This window comes from Bos indicus x Bos taurus, chromosome 29 (genome assembly GCF_003369695.1).
Source record: "Bos indicus x Bos taurus breed Angus x Brahman F1 hybrid chromosome 29, Bos_hybrid_MaternalHap_v2.0, whole genome shotgun sequence".
In the NCBI taxonomy this organism is placed as follows: domain Eukaryota; kingdom Metazoa; phylum Chordata; class Mammalia; order Artiodactyla; family Bovidae; genus Bos; species Bos indicus x Bos taurus.
The window spans coordinates 44,763,301-44,782,410 of record NC_040104.1 but is presented as its reverse complement, the minus strand read 5'-3'; the positions used below and the strand labels follow the sequence as shown (position 1 = coordinate 44,782,410).

At 38.4% G+C, this 19,110-nt stretch overlaps 1 protein-coding gene across 1 annotated transcript in view; it reads right to left on the bottom strand.

Annotated features, from left to right (window-relative positions):
- Positions 1-19,110, bottom strand: part of TYR (tyrosinase) — a 108,997-nt gene that overhangs the window by 87,189 nt on the left and 2,698 nt on the right. Inside the window, exon 2 of the mRNA XM_027532405.1 lies at positions 11,183-11,399. Coding sequence (XP_027388206.1) covers positions 11,183-11,399 — 217 coding nt within the window. The remainder of the gene's footprint in view (positions 1-11,182; positions 11,400-19,110) is intronic.

Genomic DNA, 19,110 nt, shown 5'->3' with positions numbered 1-19,110 from the left:
ATATACTAAGAAAGTCCATTTCTCAGGCAGGGAGACTGGAAACTAGAACATCCTTTGAGACATCATTGTGACCTGTCACTGACCTTTCTCTTCTGGTATGAACAGTTACCTTAAGACTTTATTCAAAATTTCAAAATTTCCATTATCTTTCATGAAAACCCAGAACTGACTTACCATTTCCTAGACTGGCTTCCCTGGCAGCACAGTGGTAAAGAATCCACCTGTAATGCAGGAGGCCGCTTGCAACACTGGAGACTCAGGTTCGATCCCTGGCTCAGGAAGATCCTCTGGAGAAGGAAATGGCAATCCACTCCAGTATTCTTGCTTGGGAAATCCCATGGACAAAGGAGCCTGGTGGGCTACAGTCCCTGGGGTCACAAGAGTTGGACATGACTGACAAACTAAACTACCACCAGACTGCTCCTCAAAAAATTCTGGCAAATGAAAAGGTAAGATACTTTCCAGTAGTCACAATAAAATAGAAAGGGTAGATAGACTGCATGAAAAAAAAGATTCCAGAGAATCATAAAAGAAGGGATTTTTTTAGAAGAGCTGCTACATAAACTAGATGTTTTAGTGTTGTACAGGTTAAGAGGACAAAACAAGGACCCATTATTAGAAGTCAATGGCAGAAGTTTCATAATTCTCAATCTGATGCTTACCTTTCTGCCTCCTAAAATAGTCACCAAGTGTTTATGATACTCTGTACTCTAGAGTCTACAAGAGTTTCTATACTCCAACCAACTCATCTTCATCGCCTTCATCCTACCTTGGATAAAGTCCTCACCATTCATCATCCTCCCACAGCTTGTTGATTAGTATATTCTACACCTTCTATTGTTGTTTTTGTTCAGTCGTTAAGTCGTGTCCAATGCTTTGCTACCCCATGGACTGCAGCACGTTAGGCTTCTCTGTCCTTCACTATCTCTGAGTTTGCTCAAACTCATGTCCATGGAGTTAGTGATGCCATTCAAGCATTTCATCCTCTGTCACCCACTTTCTCCTCTTGCCCTCAGTCTTTCCCAACATCAGGGTCTTTTCCAGTGAGTCAACTTTTCGCATTAGGTGGTCAGAGTATTGGAGCTTCAGCTTAAGCATCAGTCCTTCCAATGAATATTCAAGGTTGATTTCCTTTAGGATTGACTGGTTTGATCTCCTCGCTGTCCAAGGGGCTCTCAAGAGTCTTCTCCAACACCACAGTTCAAAAGCATCAGTTGTTCAGTGCTCAGCCTTCTTCACAGTCCAACTCTCACATCCATACATGACTATTGGAAAAACCATAGCTTTGACTATATGGACCTTTGCCAGCAAAGTGATATCTCTGCTTTTTAATACACTGTCTTGGTTTGCCATAGCTTTTCTTCCAAGGAGCAAGCATCTTTTAATTTCATGGCTGCAGTCACCATCTACAGTGATTTTGGGGCCTGAGAAAATGAATCTGACACTGTTTCCATATTTTCCCCATCAATTTGTCATGAAGTGATAGGACTGGATGCCATGATCTTAGTTTTTTGAATGCTGAGTTTTAAGCCAGCTTTTTCACTCTCTTTCACATTCATCTAGAGGCTCTTTAGTTCTCATCACTTTTTGCCAGTTTAGTGGTGTCATCTGCATACCTGAGGTTGTTGGTATTTCTTCCAGCAATCTTGATTCCAACTTGTGCTTCACTCAGCCCAGCATTTTGCATGATGTTCTCTGCATATAAGTTAAATAAGCAGGGTGACAATATACAGCCTTGATGTACTCCTTTCCTAATTTTTAACCAGTCCCATATTCTATGTCCAGTTCTAACTGTTGCTTCTTGTCCTGCATACAGGTTTCTCAGGAAACAGGTAATGTGGTCTGGTATTCCCATCTCATTAAGAAGATTCCATAGATTTTGTGATCCAGTCAAGGGCTTTAGCATAGTCAATGAAGCAGAAGTAGATTTTTTTTGGAATTCCCTTGCTTTTTCTCTGATCTGCTTTCTATATGTCTTTGCTATTTCTCACTATAAACATGGGCTTCCTTCATAGCTCAGTTGATAAAGAATCCATCTGCAATGCAGGAGACCCCAGTTCGATTCCAGGTTCGGGAAGATCCACTGGAAAGGGATAAGCTACCCACTCAAGTATCCTTGGGCTTCCGTTATGGCTCAGCTGGTAAAGAATCCACCTGCAACGTGGGTGATCTGGCTTCAGTCCCTGGGTTGGGAAGATCCCCTGGAGAAGGGAAAGGCTACCCACTCCGGTATTCTGGCCTGGAGAATTCCATGGACTGTATAGTCCATGGTTTTGCAAATAGTTGGACATGACTGAGTTAATTTCACTTTCACTATAGACACTATTCTAGCCATATATATTTTATCCTTTTGTTTTATCTACACTTATGTTTTCATACTTCTATTTCACTGCATAAGTTGTTCCCTCTACTAGAAATGCTTTTCCTTCCCTTCTTTTCTTGGTGAGAAATTACTGATATTTCAACTGTCAGTTCCAGTTTCACCAGCTTGTGAGATAGTTCTGGTTTAGCTCTGGGTTCCTATCTCATTTTATATTGACCATCATATTGTGTTTTCCTTGTGGATTTGTGTGATGTTTTCTCACTAGACGGTGAGCTTCTCGAGGTCAGAAAGTGTGTAAGAGTCATCTTTGTATGTCTTTGAACTTTCATAATTTTCCATAGTACCGGTTGAATGCAACTAGATTTCATCTTAACCTAAAGAACTTCCTTTTTTTTCCCTAATGAGATAGGTTGATCTGTATCCTTAAATGGTCACATAGACATACCATTAGAGTGGACATGTCAGCAAAATGCGAGATGTTGAAATGAATATGTTGAGAAGAGTCTTTGAACTATAAGTCCCATGGTTCTATGTTGCAATGTGCTTGAAGCTGAAACATACCATTCAATTAGAGTTGTTCCTTGTTCCTGCACCTTCTTCTATTTTAAGTAACAGAAACTGCTTTTGCTCTTTCCTCCTTGATTCTGGGAATTCACCCTGAAAAGCAATAGCTTTTATCTCCAGAAATGCTCCTTCCCTGAGTCAATCTCAAGAAATTTTCTTTTCTGTCCTTGCGCCTCTCTATGTTTTTCTCTATACCTCACACATCATAATCTGTTTTCTCAGGACTCAGTCTAAGCTAATTGTCAGAAAAATTAATGACTGATAACCAAGTTGTCAAAAACTAATTCCAGTTTAACATAATAATAGCTGCCATTTATTGAAGAAATCTTATATGTTCCTTACATGTATTATATTATTAAATCCTTACATGAACCCTGTAAGTTATTATTCTTATCTACATTTTCCAGATGATGACATTAAGGCCCTGAGAAGTTAAATAGCTTACTCAAGGTAACAGATGTAGGAAGTGGTAGAATTTAAATCAAATCCCAGTCACCTTGACTGCCTTTACTACTTTGCTAAACTGCCAACCCATACCCATCCTCCAATATACACTCCAGTATGAATTTTGCATTAACATTATTATAAAGTGTGTAATGCAACACACCATGGGTATCAGAGATTTGCACATGAGAAGATTCTTCTCTGAATCCATAGCCCATACTCCACAGGGACCACCTAATCAGAAGGCTACCTTTTATAATGCATGCTAATTTTTCTTTGCTTTCTGGGTATCTTTCATGCAATTCATAAATCGCACATCTTCAATCTTTAGCATTTAAATCTAAGAGGAAAGCTGCAGTTCCTCCATCCCAGGACTGACTGTGGGAATCTGTTTTATGGGAAGTACATTACATACCTCTAACAAGACCCAAAAGAAAAAAGAAAAGGCAGCAATAACTGTGAGGTTCAATCAAAACCCACAGTTCAACTCCACTGTGCTCCAGCTTCTCCAGTCTTGTCCTCCTGGCAGCTGTACCCACTTGAGCACTCTCTGAAGTCCAAGACACCTCTAATCCTTAGCTCCTATCCTGGTTTTGAGATGAACTCTGTCTCTCCAGTGAGCAAACTATTCTCTCGATCTTGATCTTTGTCTTTATCCTTCCCCACTGAAAGGAACCAATGTTTCTTGGAGATATGGCTGATTCCAGGCTTTAGGCAGTGTAGGCACAAGATGAATCTAGAATATTTTTTTGCACCAGAAAAAAAAAGAAAGAAAACGCTAAAAATGATAGGTCATGAAACAGAGACAGAGCGTCACAAGAATCAGCTTAAAGGTATGCTCAGTGGTGAAATCTGGAACGGTTATTGTGCAGTGGGGAATCTGGGCCACACCTAGAGCAGGTGATCAAATTAATGTCTCCTAAGTGAGACATGTTCACCGTGTACCTTCAGCTGTCATACTCTCTTAGAAAGACACAAAACCACTTCTATAAAATTCTGGCTAAGAATATACTACCTGGATCCATTCTGTTAAAAATTCTATTTAAAATGTGTTGTGTGCATGCTCAGTCATGTCCAACTCTTTGCAACTCCATGAACTACAACCACCAGGCTCCTCTGTCCATGGAGTTTTCCAGGCAAGAATACTGGAGTGGTTGCCATTTCCTACTCCAAGGGATCTTCCCGATCCAGGGACTGAACCCACATTTCCAGAGTCTCCTGCATTGGCAGGTAGGTTTTCTACCACTGAGTCACCTGGGAGGCCCACCCACTAAAAGTAGGAACATTTTATTTAAAATTGGGAGACTATATTCTCTAAAAATCATGAATCTCATTTAAGAAAAGGTTGTGAAGATATTTCAGATTAAAAGAAGCTCAAAGAGACAGAACAACTAAATGTCACCTGACCCTAGACTAGATCCTGTTACAGAGAAGAAAAAATGATATAAAGGATATTATTAGTGAATTAAAAATATTGCACTATAAACAGCAGATTAAAGCATTACACCTGTATAGAATTTACTGAAGTTGTTAACTGTTTTGTGCTTATATAAGAGAATGATACCGTGAAATATCCAAGGGTAAAGTATTCTTTACCCTTACAATGTATCTATGCAGTTTATCCTCAGATGGTTCAGAATAAGAAAGGAAAAAAAAAAAAAGATAAAATGTAAACAGTAAGCGAATCTGAGTAGAAAGTATATGTGTGAATGAGAAAGAAAAAAAACTTAAAATGTAAACAGTAAGTGAATCTGAATAGAAAGCATATGTATGGTTTTTTACAGATTTTATTGTTGTAATTTTTCTGTAAGCTTAACATTATTTCTTAGTAAAAGTTTAAAGATAAGAATAAATAACTATGTCCCTTGTAAGGAAAAGCTCTTGGTGGTGGCTGAGATCAATGTTTTCTGACATCTTGCTACCAGTAAATAGGCTTCATACAATCGGTATAGACAAACTAAGTGTTGGGTTAAGTGCAATTGGAAGAGTTTTAGATAATATTTATGTTTTCATCATCAAACACACATTGAATATTTATTAATATTATGTTCTATAATGTCTTTTCTCTCCTCAAGAAAGAATAGTAGATTGTGTGTATGTCGGGAGCCGCATTGGGCATTACTGACAAAATAGAGGCACGGCCCTAAACCCCCTCCCTTTGTTCTGTAGGCATGGACCTGGAATGAAGGAGTTAGGCTTTGTGATTCTGACTTGTTTTTCCCTTTCCTCGGCTGAGCTGACTGAAGAGAATATTAAGGTGCTTATTGTTTTTGAGAGGAGCATGGGAAGGCATAAAGCTTTCTGCAGCTGTGCTCAAAGAATAATTCATAAAGTTAATCACTGACATTTGTTCAAGGACTTTTACAAAAAAGCGTTCCAGGGTGAGCACATAGGCCACAGCTTGAGGCCATGGGAGGGATTGCTATCTGAAGCCCATTTGTGAGAAAAGTTTGTGGCAAAGGAGTTTGCTGAATTTAGGGCTTCGGAATAATTAAAATAGTTAGAAGCTAAAGATTTAAGGATTGCTGTAGTGTTAGCATATTCTACTATAGCTTATAGAAATTAGGGACTTTAGAGATATTATTAGCTAGAAGCCCCTTCTAAGAAATGGTGAGCTTAGGATACTAGGGGAAAATAGGACTTAGAAAGACAAGAAATAAACTGAGGAATGTGGTATGCAGCCCAGACATTAGCATGAGTTACAGTGTATTCACAAGGACACATGAGAAAAAGTAGAAAAGAGAATCGCTGAGGAAGGAACTCCTTTTGAGGGGCAACAATGATTTTTGGAGAAAAATAAATCTGGGTCCATGGGAACTAAAAATATCAAACCTCTGACCTAATGCTTTTGTAAAAGTACAAAAGAGAATCATAAGCTTGAAATACACAGGCAGTCCAAGAAAACTGAGAGGCTGCCTCAGTTTCTCTCTCGCCGACACCGCTCACCCCTTCAGGCTGAATCCCTGGCTGCTGGAGCTGGACTCCGGCATGTGTACATAAGAATGCTTTATAGGAAAAAAATAATTTACAAACATAACTTATTAGTATTAACAAATTATTTACAATAAGCCTGATGTCCTCTACTGATTCTGCACATTAGAAACTTATTTGAAAGCCACTGGCTCTGTTGACATGACTCAAGCAGTTTTCTTTTTTGACTTGAGATCCAGAGAAATGAGGATCCCTACCTTATTTTTAAGATCAGCCCAATTTCCCAAATAACAAAATTCGTGCTTTCTCACAGTTAGAAAATATGTCTGAATAACCTGTAAACGTCTTGATCCCTGTCTCCTGTAAATGTCACAAACCTCCGTCCATAGATCTTCAGGCACTCTTTCAGATCTAATTCCTTGAATCTATTTGTCACTTCCACTGTATAATTGTAAGGGATTTGATTTAGGTCATACCTGAATGGTCTAGTGGTTTTCTTGACTTTCTTCAGTTTAAGTCTGAATTTGGCAATGAGGAGTTCATGGTCTGTGCCACAGTCAGTTCCTGGTCTTGTTTTTGCTGACTGTATAGAACTCCTCCATCTTTGGCTGTAAAGAATATAATCAATCTGATTTTGGTATTGACCATCTGGTGATGTCCATGTGTAGAGTCTTCTCTTGTGTTGTTGGAAGAGGGTGTTTGCTATGACCTGTGTGTTCTCTTAGCAGAACTCTGTTAGCCTTTGCCCTGCTTCATACTGTACTCCAAGGCCAAATTTGCCTGTTACTCCAGGTATTTCTTGACTTCCTACTTTTGAAATCCACTCCCCTATAGTGAAAAGGACATCTGTTTTGGGGTGTTAGTTCTAGAAGGTCTTGTAGGTATTCATAGAACCATTCAATTTCAGCTTCTTCAGCATTACTGGTCAGGGCATAGATTTGGATTACTGTGATATTAGATGGTTTGCCTTGGAAATGAACAGAGATCATTATGTTGTTTTTGAGATTGCATCCAAGTACTGCATTTCAGACTGGACATGGAACAATAGACTGGTTCCAAATAGGAGAAGGAGTACGTCAAGGCTGTATATTGTCACCCTGCTTATTTAACTTATATGCAGAGTACGTCATGAGAAACGCTGGGCTAGATGAAGCACAAGCTGAAATCAAGATTGCCTGGAGAAATATCAATAACCTCAGATATGCAGATGACAATACCCATATGGCAGAAAGTGAAGAAGGACTAAAGAGCCTCTTGACAAAAGTAAAAGAGGAGAGTGAAAAAGTTGGCTTAAAGCTCAACATTCAGAAAACAAAGATCATGGCATCTGGTCCCATCACTTCATGGGAAATAGATGGGGAAACAGTGGAAACAGTGTCAGACTTTACCTTTTTGGGCTCCAAAATCACTGCAGATGGTGACTGCAGCCATAAAATTAAAAGATGCTTACTCCTTGGAAGAAAAGTTATGACCAATCTAGACAGCATATTAAAAAGCAGAGACATTACTTTGCCAACAAAGGTTCGTCTAGTCAAGGCTATGGTTTTTCTAGCAGTCATGTATAGATGCGAGAGTTGGACTATAAAGAAAGCTGAGCACCAAAGAATTGATGCTTTTGAACTGTTGTGTTGGAGTAGACTCTTGAGAGTCCTTTGGACTGCAAGGAGATCCAACCAGTCCATCCTAAAGGAGATCAGTCCTGAGTGTTCATTGGAAAGTTTGATGTTGAAGCTGAAACTCCAATACTTTTGGCCACCTCATGCGAAGAGTTGACTCATTGGAAAAGACCCTGATGCTGGGAAAGATTGAGAGCAGGAGGTGAAGGGGAAGACAGAGGATGAGATGGTTGGGTGGCATCACCCACTCAATGGACGTGAGTTTGTGTAGGATCTGGGAGTTGGTGACGGACAGGGAGGGCTGGCATGCTGCAGTTCATGGGGTCTCAAAGAGTTGGACACGACTGAGCGACTGAACTGAACTGAACTGCATTTCAGAATCTTTTGTTGACTACAATGGCTACTCCATTTCTTCTAAGGGATTCTTGCCCAAAGTAGTAGATATAATGGCCATCTGAGTTAAATTTACCCATTCCAGTCCATTTTAGTTCGCTGGTTCCAAATAGGGAAAGGAGTACATCAAGGCTGTATATTGTCATCCTGCTTATTTTACTTATATGCAGAGTACATCATGAGAAATGCTGGGCTGGATGAAGCACAAGCTGAAATCAAGATTTCCAGGAGAAATATCAATAACCTCAGATATGCAGACGACACCACCCTTATGGTAGAAAGTGAAGAAGAACTAAAGAGCCTCTTGACGAAAGTGAAAGAAGAGAGTGAAAATGTTGGCTTAAAGCTCAACATTCAGAAAACTAAGATCATGGCATTCGTCCCATCACTTCTTGGCAAATAGATGGGGAAACAGCGACAGACTTTATTTTTCTGGGCTCCAAAGTCACTGCAGATGGTGACTGCAGCCATGAAATTAAATGATGCTTGCTCCTTGGAAGACAAGTTATGACCAACCTAGACAGCATATTAAAAAGCAGAGACATTACTTTGCCAAGAAAGCTTTGTCTTGTCAAGGCTGTAGTTTTTCTAGTAGTCATGTATGGATGTGAGAGTTGGACTATAAGAAAGCTGAGTGCCAAAGAATTGATGCTTTTGAACTGTGGTGTTGGAGAAGACTTTTGAGAGTCCCTTGGACTGCAAGGAGATCCAACCAGTCCATCCTACATGAAATCAGTCCCGAATATTCCTTGTAAGGACTGATGCTGAAGCTGAAATTCCAATACTTTGGCCACCTGATGCAAAGAACTGACTCATTTGAAAAGACCCTGATACTGGAAAAGATTGAAGGCAGGAGGAGAAGGGGATGACAGAGGATGAGATGGCTGGATTCATCACCATCACTGACTCAATGGACATGAGTCTGAGTAAACTCTGGATGTTGGTGATGAACAGGGAGGCCTGGCGTGCTGCAGTCCATGGGGTCGCAGAGAGTCAAACACAACTTAGCGACTGAACTGACTGAGCCTGCAATGGACTGTAAATCCCTTAAGAATCAAGTCCTGCTTTATAATGTCTTTAAGTCAACATCTGGAATCTAGCTATTAACCCCTACAAAATCCAACAGTGTGCCCAGTCGTCCCATGCGGTGACTGCCAACTTGTCTGTGTGCCTTTCTCTTAGTTGTAGCTTCAGACTCTTGTGTACCATACAGTGCCTTCTCGTGTTATGTTATTGTAGGACCAGCTTGATATTTGGCCTTCAAGAAATGTTCAACTCACTCAGGGTCATCAGAGTGCAATAGAAAGGACTCTTGGATTTTGGCACTTGGCAAATCCAGGAATATATTTAGCTCTGTTGCTGCTGCTGCTGCTGCTAAGTCGCTTCAGTCGTGTCCAACTCTGTGCGACCCCAGAGACGGCAGCCCACCAGGCTCCCCTGTCCCTGGGATTCTCCAGGCAAGAACACTGGAGTGGGTTGCCATTTCCTTCTCCAATGCATGAAAGTGAAAAGTGAAAGTGAAGTTGCTCACTCGTGTCCAACTCCTAGCGACCCCATGGACTGCAGCCTACCAGGCTCCTCTGTCCATGGGATTTTCCAGGCAAGAGTACTGGAGTGGGGTGCCATTGCCCTCTCCGATATTTAGCTCTGCCACTTAGCAAATGGATGGTAGCCAAAGTACTTAATATCTCTGATCTTGTTTCCTCTCTTTAAATTGGAAATAACAATGCTACTTCCTCAGAGGATGGTTGTAAGAATTGAGACAGTGCTACACAGAATCTTTGGTATGGTGACTTGCACATGGTGATTATTGGAAAACATTAATTACTAACACTATTTAAGGAAAATAAACAAAATTTTTATTTTAATAGCTGCACCATGTTCTCTTTAGTGTGATACTCTTCTTATTTAAATTCTTCTGGGAAAAAGCAAGGCTCTAAGGTGTTCAGGATTAAAAGAATCCAGGAAAATGAAAGAGACAATGAAACTATCCTGTGTAGCTCAGCAACAGAAGTTAGAGGACACAGCAGAAACCACAATGACGAGAATCAAGTGAAAAGTTAAGGAGGTTAAGGAGGAAATAGGAAAAGAGAAAGTTTCATCTCCACGATAAGGTACCAGAGAGATAAAATATCTAGTGGTAAATTTTGAGTATCTGCCTTGCCACGAATTGGCAGCCTTTGTCTTCCTGGAACTCAAATTAAATCTGTAACTTGAGTGAATGTTCCTATTTTCTCTGTTTGTAGGTTTGTTTCCACAGTGAAAATTGAAGTGGCGGAGATGGGTTCTCATGACTGAGATGTCGCTGAGCAGAGAAGGATGAACAGGTACTTAAGGGAAGGTGCAAGCAAGGTTGAGAGCTTTGCAGGAGAAGTAAGTAGGCCTTAGAAGAGGCTATGAGAGGGGATCTCTGATAAAGCACAGAAAACTTGAGGGATAACAGGATGGGACCTTAACCTGACCTCTGGATTTTATCCTTATTATAGTTAAGAACATGGACTTGTCTCAAAGAAGCTTGTGTTCAGAATATTTTAAACTAGATAAAAATACTAAAAATTAGAAAAATATGATAGGTCCCCAGTCCTCTATCTATGATTCCAAAATACAACAGTTCTAACAATGTGTTGTTTTGTTTGGCACCCATAAAGTGGTGAAACCTGACTTTATTCTCCAGTAGGCTGCCTATTGTTTCTGTTTATTGCCACAGTAGGTATAGTCATACAATTTGCTGAAGAGTTATTCATGTTTTGGAATATGTGTGCCACCCACGTTCTGCTAGAGTGATTGGTTTTATTTATATTATCATATTCTCAAACACTTCTGGGCCCAGGGTTTTGGATAAGAGTTTGTAAACATAAATTCAGAAAAAAGGAAAATTTAAATGAGTGAAAAAAAAAGAAAAAGCGTTTACCTTCCAGGGTATTTCTAAAGCTGAAATTGGCAGCTTTATCCATGGAACCTGATTCATACTGGGTCAAACTCAGGCAAAACTCCACATCAGCCGAGGAGGGGAGCCTCGGGGTCCTGGCTTTGTCGTGGTTTCCAGGATTGCGCAGTAATGGTCCCTCAGACGTCCCGTTGCATAAAGCCTGGCGACTGTTGTACTCCTCCAGTCTGCTGCAGACGATCTGCACAGAACGCCTTTGTGTTAAGAGTTTTGTAAAAGGGGGAAGGTAGGGAGGTTGGGATTCCTTATTTGGATTTTGGATATTTGGAAGTCTAATCATCAGGAGATTCATGTCTTAAACTGTTGAAGGAAGCAGCTTTCTGATGCTTGCAGAGTAACTGTAACCCATGAAAGTTACAGTTCAGACCACAGTTCTAGTCTTGCATCTACCACTTAAGAAAATAAATTCCACAGATCTCATCTAACAAATAATAATAATAATTACTTCATATAATTGTTGTCAAATATTTGTTAGGAAAATTAACTTGACAAACATTTGCTAAACATCCACTGTGTATCTTCACTGGGCATATGCCTGTGAAGCTAGCCATGGCCCAGAGTTTAGGTCTGTACCCTCTTCTTTTAATTCTTCCTCTATCTGCCTCCTTGGCTATAATAACCAGTTTCATGGCTTACATGCCACTGCATGATAAGAACTTTCTAATTCCTATCTCAAGTTCAAAAGCTCTCTTCTGAGCTCTAACCCTGTATATCCACCTCTGACTTCATATTTCAGTGTTATCTCACAGGCATGTCAAATGTAGTATTTCAAAAAAAAAAATTGCTCCTTCATAATAGCTAATAAGGGGAAAAATCTGAAAAAAGATATATATGCACGTATAACTGAATCGCTTTGGGGTACACCTGAAACTAGCACAACACTGTAAATCAACTATGTTGTTATTATTGTTTAGTTGCTAAGTTGTGTTTGAATCTTTGACCCCATGGACTTCAGCCCACCAGGCTCCTCTGTCCATGGGATTTCCCGCCAAAGGATATTGGAGTGGGTTGTCATTTCCTTCTCCACGGGATCTTCCTGACCCAGGGATCAAACCTGTGTCTCCTGCACTGGCAAGTGTGTTCTTTACCACTGAGCCACTTTACTATAAAAATTCAATGTAAAAAGAAGTTAAAAAATGAAAAAAACTTGAAATTAAAACAAGGTTAAAGAATTGTATTCCTCTCCCTATACTTCCAGTCATATCAACTATCCTGAAACTTAAACCAGAAGTCCATAAATCTTCATTTTATAGCCAAAGACTGTTCTCATCTGTATTTTGTTCCCCTTTATTTTTCACATTGAAATCATCAGCCAAACTTGTCAATTCTACCTCCAGAATACATCTTGAATCTCTATTTGTTTACAAATTAGACCAAGTCAGACTGGCTACTCTTCTCTGCGCATCACCTGTGCTTCTCCATCCCATGCCTTTGTTTCTGCCTAAGCACATCCATTCCTTACCGTTTATCTGATATTCTACTTAGTCTTCAAGGTTAAATCAATATTTTGTAAAAAAAAATAAAAAGGTCAACTATGACTTAAAAAGTAATTCAAAATTGTCCAACTCTAAAATCTGAAGAAGTTTGAGATACTTCGCCAAATTGCTTTGCTTACAATTTCGTTTATATGTGAAAGTCACTCAGTCATCTCGGACTCTTTGTGACCCCATGGGCTGTAGCCTGCCAGGCTCCTCTGTCCGTGGAATTCTCCAGGCCAGAGTACTGGGGTGGTTAGCTGTTCCTTTCTCCAGGGTATCTTCCCAATCCAGGGATTGAACCCAGGTCTCCAACATTGCAGAAGGATTCTTTACTGTCTGAGCCACCAGGGAAGCCCAAAAATACTGGAGTGGGCAGCCTATCCCTTCTCCAGGGATCTTCCTGACCCAGGAATCGAACTGAGGTCACCTGCATTGCAGGTGGATTCTTTACCATCTGAGTTACCAGGGAAGTGCTAACTTATATGCTAGCAGAAGAATAAACTATGATCAAAATATTTGACAAGTCAAAAGGAGTTCTTTCAATAAATACAAAATAAAAATTCTAAGTGATTAAAAATATCACATTATAATTTAATTAGATTTTTTTCTCAGTGGTATGTAAGTTAATTCCTCAACTTAAAATCATCGATGCCTTAAATTCCATGAGGGCAATTAAACAGGTAGCAAGATAACAAACTTAAACCGAAGCATAAAGTATAGGAGAGCTCACCTTGCCATTTGTGACTATTCACAACGGCACTTAATCCATAAGAGGCCTATGTCCACTGAGTAGATAATAAGGTTGTTTGTCAAACTCAAACCTGACTCATTTTAATCTCCCTTGATAGTCAGTAGCACGTCCTTTTAAAATATCTCCATGAAGATAACTTTTTTTTTTTTTTCAATTTTGTTCTTCCCCAGAATCTAGAATAGAGACGCTATAAATATTTGATGGAATAATAAAAAAAATATCAATGGAAGAATCAGTGACTCTTCAACTACCAACATGTGTTGAACACCATTTTTTCCTAGTTCTGTTATTGGTACCAACATTGGCCCTAAAAGATATTTTCAAAAATGTATTTGTGTTAAACATATATTGAGTCCTCACTCTCAACAGGAAAGGCATCTCTGTGTACACTTTCTAAAATTCACAAATCACCTTGTAGGTTGATATCATTTTATTCCTATTTTAATGATAAGGTAACTGAGTGTGGAAGTGTGTAAAAGGCTGGTAGGATCTAAAGCCCTGTATCATGATTAATTTATGGGCAACAGGCAAGGTACATGGAACAAAACTTTAAAAGTGAGTCTTCCTGCTTAACTGTTTATATCACTGTTAAGAATAATCAAGGTAATCCTATCAGTGTCCTACTCCAGTGAGTTGGCAGTCTATAAGAATGTAAAATCAAGTTATGTTGTTGTGCTCAGTCGCTTCAGTCATATCCAACTCTGCAATGTCATGGACTACAGCCCACCAGGCTCCTAGTCCATTTCTCCAGGCAAGAATATTGGAGTGGGTTGCCATGCCCTCCTCCAGGGGATCTTCCCAACCTCGGGATCACACCTGCATCTTATGTCTCCTGCATGGGCAGGCAGGTTCTTGACCACAAATGCCATCAAGTAAAATCATCATCAAATAGAACTGAATGAGCCTTGCTCCCCAGGAATGGCTGCTACTATGTTACACAACAGACACTTGGAGAAGCTTTTAATTTCCAGTCACAAAGATATCACTTACTAAATAAAGGATTGTGTGTTAGAAAAAAAATTAGGTTCCAGATTCACATTGGTGTGGGCTTCAATTCTGGTTCAACGACTTACTAGCAATGTGTCAATGAATATATTATTTAGGCTTGCTAAGTCTCAATTTCTTCAACTGTAATATGAAATAATAAATATAATGTTAATATATATCATATTTACATGTGTTTATTTTTAAAATATACTTAAACACATTATTCATATTTAAATATGCATTAAATATATATAACACTAGTTCAAAATTGGGAAAGGAGTACATCAAGGCTGTATATTGTTATCTTGCTTATTTAACTTATATCAGAGTACATCATGTGAAATATCAATAACCTCAGATATGCAAATGATACCACCCTTATGGCAGAAAGTGAACCAAAGAGCTTCTTGATAAAGGTGAAAGAAGAGAGTGAAAAAGCTTACTTAAAACTCAACATTCAGAAATCTAAGACCATGCATCCAGTCCCATCAGTTCATGGCAAAACAGTGGAAACAGTGACAGACTTTATTTTCTTGGGCTCTAAAATCACTGCAGACAGTGACTGCAGCCAAGAAGTTAAAAGACACTTGCTCCTTGGAAGAAAAGCTATGACAAACCTAGACAGCATATTGAAAAGCAGAAACATTACTTTACTTTGGGGGATACTGAAGGACAGGGAATCCTGGTGCATGCAGTCCATGGGGTAGCAAATAGTCAGATACAACTTAGGGATGGAACAACAACAATTTTTGCATTAAATGTAATATATTGGATCCCTTTATAGTGTTAATTAACTACCCATCACAGCATGTATATAGACGGAAGCATTTTCATTCCTGTTTGAAAAAGTAATCATATCCAGATATTTTTAAAAGATCTAAAAAATCCTACTGCCTAGAAGACTCCTGCAATAGACTCAGTTAAATTAGAGAGGTTTGAATGAAACTATTTTACTTAAATTACAACTGCCAAGTGACTAAATGTTCAGATGGCTAAATTTCTTAGTAACAAGGAGTAAATCTACCCCAGTTCCAGAAATAATTTGAAATAAATCTCAAATTATTGTTCTTATATTTGATATAAAAGGGGAGGCAGGGTAGGAGAAAGTATTAGCACTAGCTATCATTATGGAGATTGCAATCAGACATGGTTTCCAAACTGAGCAAATTACATAATCTCCTACTATCAAGGTTTTTCATCTGTAAATGGGGACTATAACAACTTTTTATGAAGGATCCAATAATTTTACCTATGTAAAGCACTTAGTATATAATGCCAAGTAGAGAGTGTTTAATAATGACAGCTATTATATTATTATTGCATACAAGACTATTGGGCAGGCCACCAAATTGTTAACCCTGACTCTATTACACAGGATGAATAATCATTATTATAATAGCTATCATCAATATATCATATGAGGATATATTGTGATAATAATTCCATACTTAAAATTCAAAGAATATGTCAGGTACTAAACTAGTCATTTTACATTAACAGTTTTCATTGAATCCCTTCAGGATAATGCTTTAAAATATATTATTCTAATTTTCAGGGGGAAAAGGTCTCAGATAATTAAGTAACTTTTCCAGGATCTTGTAGCTAAGTGAGTTACAAAAGTCATGTTTTTATGGCTCAAAAGACTATCCCCTTCCACTTCATTAATCTGCTTTCCATTCAGCTTAGTATTTTCATTAGCACAGAAAGCACACATATATCTTAATTGCACCCCATTTTTTTCTGTTGAGAAAAGAAGCCAAAGGTCAAAGATTACAAATAACTTGTCCAATATCATCTGACAAGTGGCAGAGGTAGAATCTGGTGACAAAAGTCTTCTGGTGAGGAATTTGTTCTTTTTCTGTTTCAACAAAGGTGACTTATATAATGTAGAGAAAAATCAAGTGTCCCAAGTCAAATGAAAAAAAAAAAAAGAAGAAACGGATTAATGGAGAAGGTGAGCTTAGTGTTCTCTTAAACTTAAAGAAATAGCAGGAAAAAAAGCCCAGTTATTAAAAGCGTTAGGAGCAAAAATTCTATTATGGCATTAGAGGTTTATCTAAAAGAATGTAAAACATATGACATTCCACAGAATCTTTTTCATAAAGAAAAAAAGAGAAGCTGTTATTTCACAGAGCTATTGCCATGGTTACCTAAAACCCATGACTCTCTGCTGAAATGTAACTTTTTTTCTTCCTACTGTTTGCTTCCATGTGATGTGCTTTTCACCTGATGAGTGAATTCCCTGGCCATACTTCACTCATGTCCATCATCTCGAAATGTTTTTTCCTCTTTATTTTGATCCATCATAACAGCTCTTCTTGAAATACCTTTTCTTCTTACAGCTAGCTCATCTGCTGCTTGCATAACATTGGATCTAATTGTGTTGAGCACAGTTCGCCGCACCCCCCACCTCCAAAATCAGTGAACTGCTTTAATTCAGGAGCACTTTAAACATGCTTCTAGTTTAAAGGCTCTTGGAATTAAACAAACCAATAAATAAATAAATGAACAAATATACAGAAGATATGAATACTGAAAATAAGCTTTCTATAAAAAGTAACATTTAGTAATTAAGTAATGCTTTTTAATGTATTACTTTATTTAATAATAAACCTTGTCAGTAAATATTATTAGTCTCACTTAAAACTCAGATTGGGTTATAACATGCTTGATCTTCTCTATGTGTGCTTTCTTTTTTTGCACACACACAAACACACACCTAGAGAAAGCTACCAAAAATGTTTTATTCCAGATTATAAGTTGCTGCTTATTTTTGGCATCATTGTTTTCTTGGTCTTGGTTATCCAGTGGTTAAGGTTATGGTTATGGTTTAAGGTTCCAGAAATCTAGCTATGTCTATACAGAGTTTAGTTTTTTATGTGTGTTAGCACTGCAGCTAATGTTTCTATGGTTTTCAATTTTGTTCAATTTAGCATATACTGATAAAGCCCATTCTATGTATATATTATGTTCCTGGGTTCTGTGGATATAAAAATAAATTAGAAATGGTTTCTACATTGGAACAGTTGGCAGTCTGTTAGATAAAGACAGGTCTGAAAACCTGAAGAATTATAGTTAGTATGTTATAAAACCTGTACAAAGTGTAATGATAGTACACAAGGGTGAAGGTCAATTCTACCTGAATAAGGGCTGTGAATAAATAAACACCTAATGGAATATTTTCACTATAAAGTGAATGAAAGGGACTACTTCAGAATATCTGCCGCAGTTGTGTAACTGAACTGTAAGAGAGTTAAAGCGACTACAAGTCAGAATTTACATCCATGAATTAGCGGCTCTTTTGATCCTTTCTCAGCCTAAATGGCCCTTTATAAATAGGAAACTGCGTGGTTGACTTGAAATAGCACTGGAGTCAAAGGCACTGGTTTTTTCCGTCCTCAGCTGTGTCACCTTAGGCAAAGTATTTTACCTTTGGGGGCCTCACTATGTTTTACAAAATGTAGGTACAACACTACAGACCAATTGTGGTCTCTCAGCTAAGAGTTAATAAATTCAGTGAATTTCTGAAAACTCCATTTTTTGTGTGTGAAGTAAAAGATATTTTAAATCAAGAAAAAGCAGAAGGTATTTTTTTTTTTTTTACCAAAGGGGCTGAGTATAACTACTTAGGAAGATATTAATGAATTCACCAAGTGTGGAAGCTATTTAGTCTCACCATCTCACACAGTCTAGTTTTTTATTTGAGTGTTCGATTCAGGCAAAAGCATTTCAATTAGTGATATGTTTATTATAGAACCTAAGTCTGTAAAGTGAAAAAGATACCCAAACAATTTCCATATTAATTAAATCAGTCATTCTTAGGGCTGGCTCTGCATTAGAATTACAGTAGAAGGTTTTAAAAATACAGATGCTTGAACTTCACAGTGGGCCTCCTGAATATGATTTTCTGGCAGAAGGTAGATGGTGGAGCACATAAAAGTTTTTAGGTTCTTGAGTGATTTAGAAGATACTGAGAATGGCTGCATTGCTGTTGTTGTTCCGTTGCAGAGTCATGTCCCACTCTTTGCGACCCCATGGGCTGTAGCATGCTAGGCTTCCCTGTCCTTCCCTATCTCTCGGAGTTAGGTCAGTTGCATGATTTAATTGCATTAAATCGATATAAATAACTGATCTTCATTTTTAAAGGACTTTAACCAGAAATGTGCAAAGGAATGGAAACAGCCAACTAGAACTGAGTTTGACTGTAACCACAGGTAGCAACACTGCTCACAGCAGGTGGGCATAAATGTTCACTCAGTCCACCTTCCTTAAAGTATTGTTTGCTCACTTTTCTTCAGTGGTCTTTGTCCCCTGTATTTCCTAATTTTATTTTTAATACCAGTTACTCCACAGTGGTTTAATCATAGAATGATATTAAATCTAATGCTGCAACTATTTTAACCTAGTGTTTACATACTAGACACACAAAAAACTGTTTAGAAGTAAAATTGAATATAATCATAAAGAAAAAAGAGAAAAATTCCACTCAATAATCAATAAATGAATAGAAAAAGTTAACATAATTTGGTACTTCTCATGTAATTAAGTGGCTTCCCAGGTAGCCAGTGGGAAGCCAGTGAGCCAGTGGCTCAGTGGTAAAGAATCTGCCACCCAATATAGGAGATGCAGGAGACATGGGTTCAATCCCTGGGTCAGAAAGATCTCCTGAAGGAGGA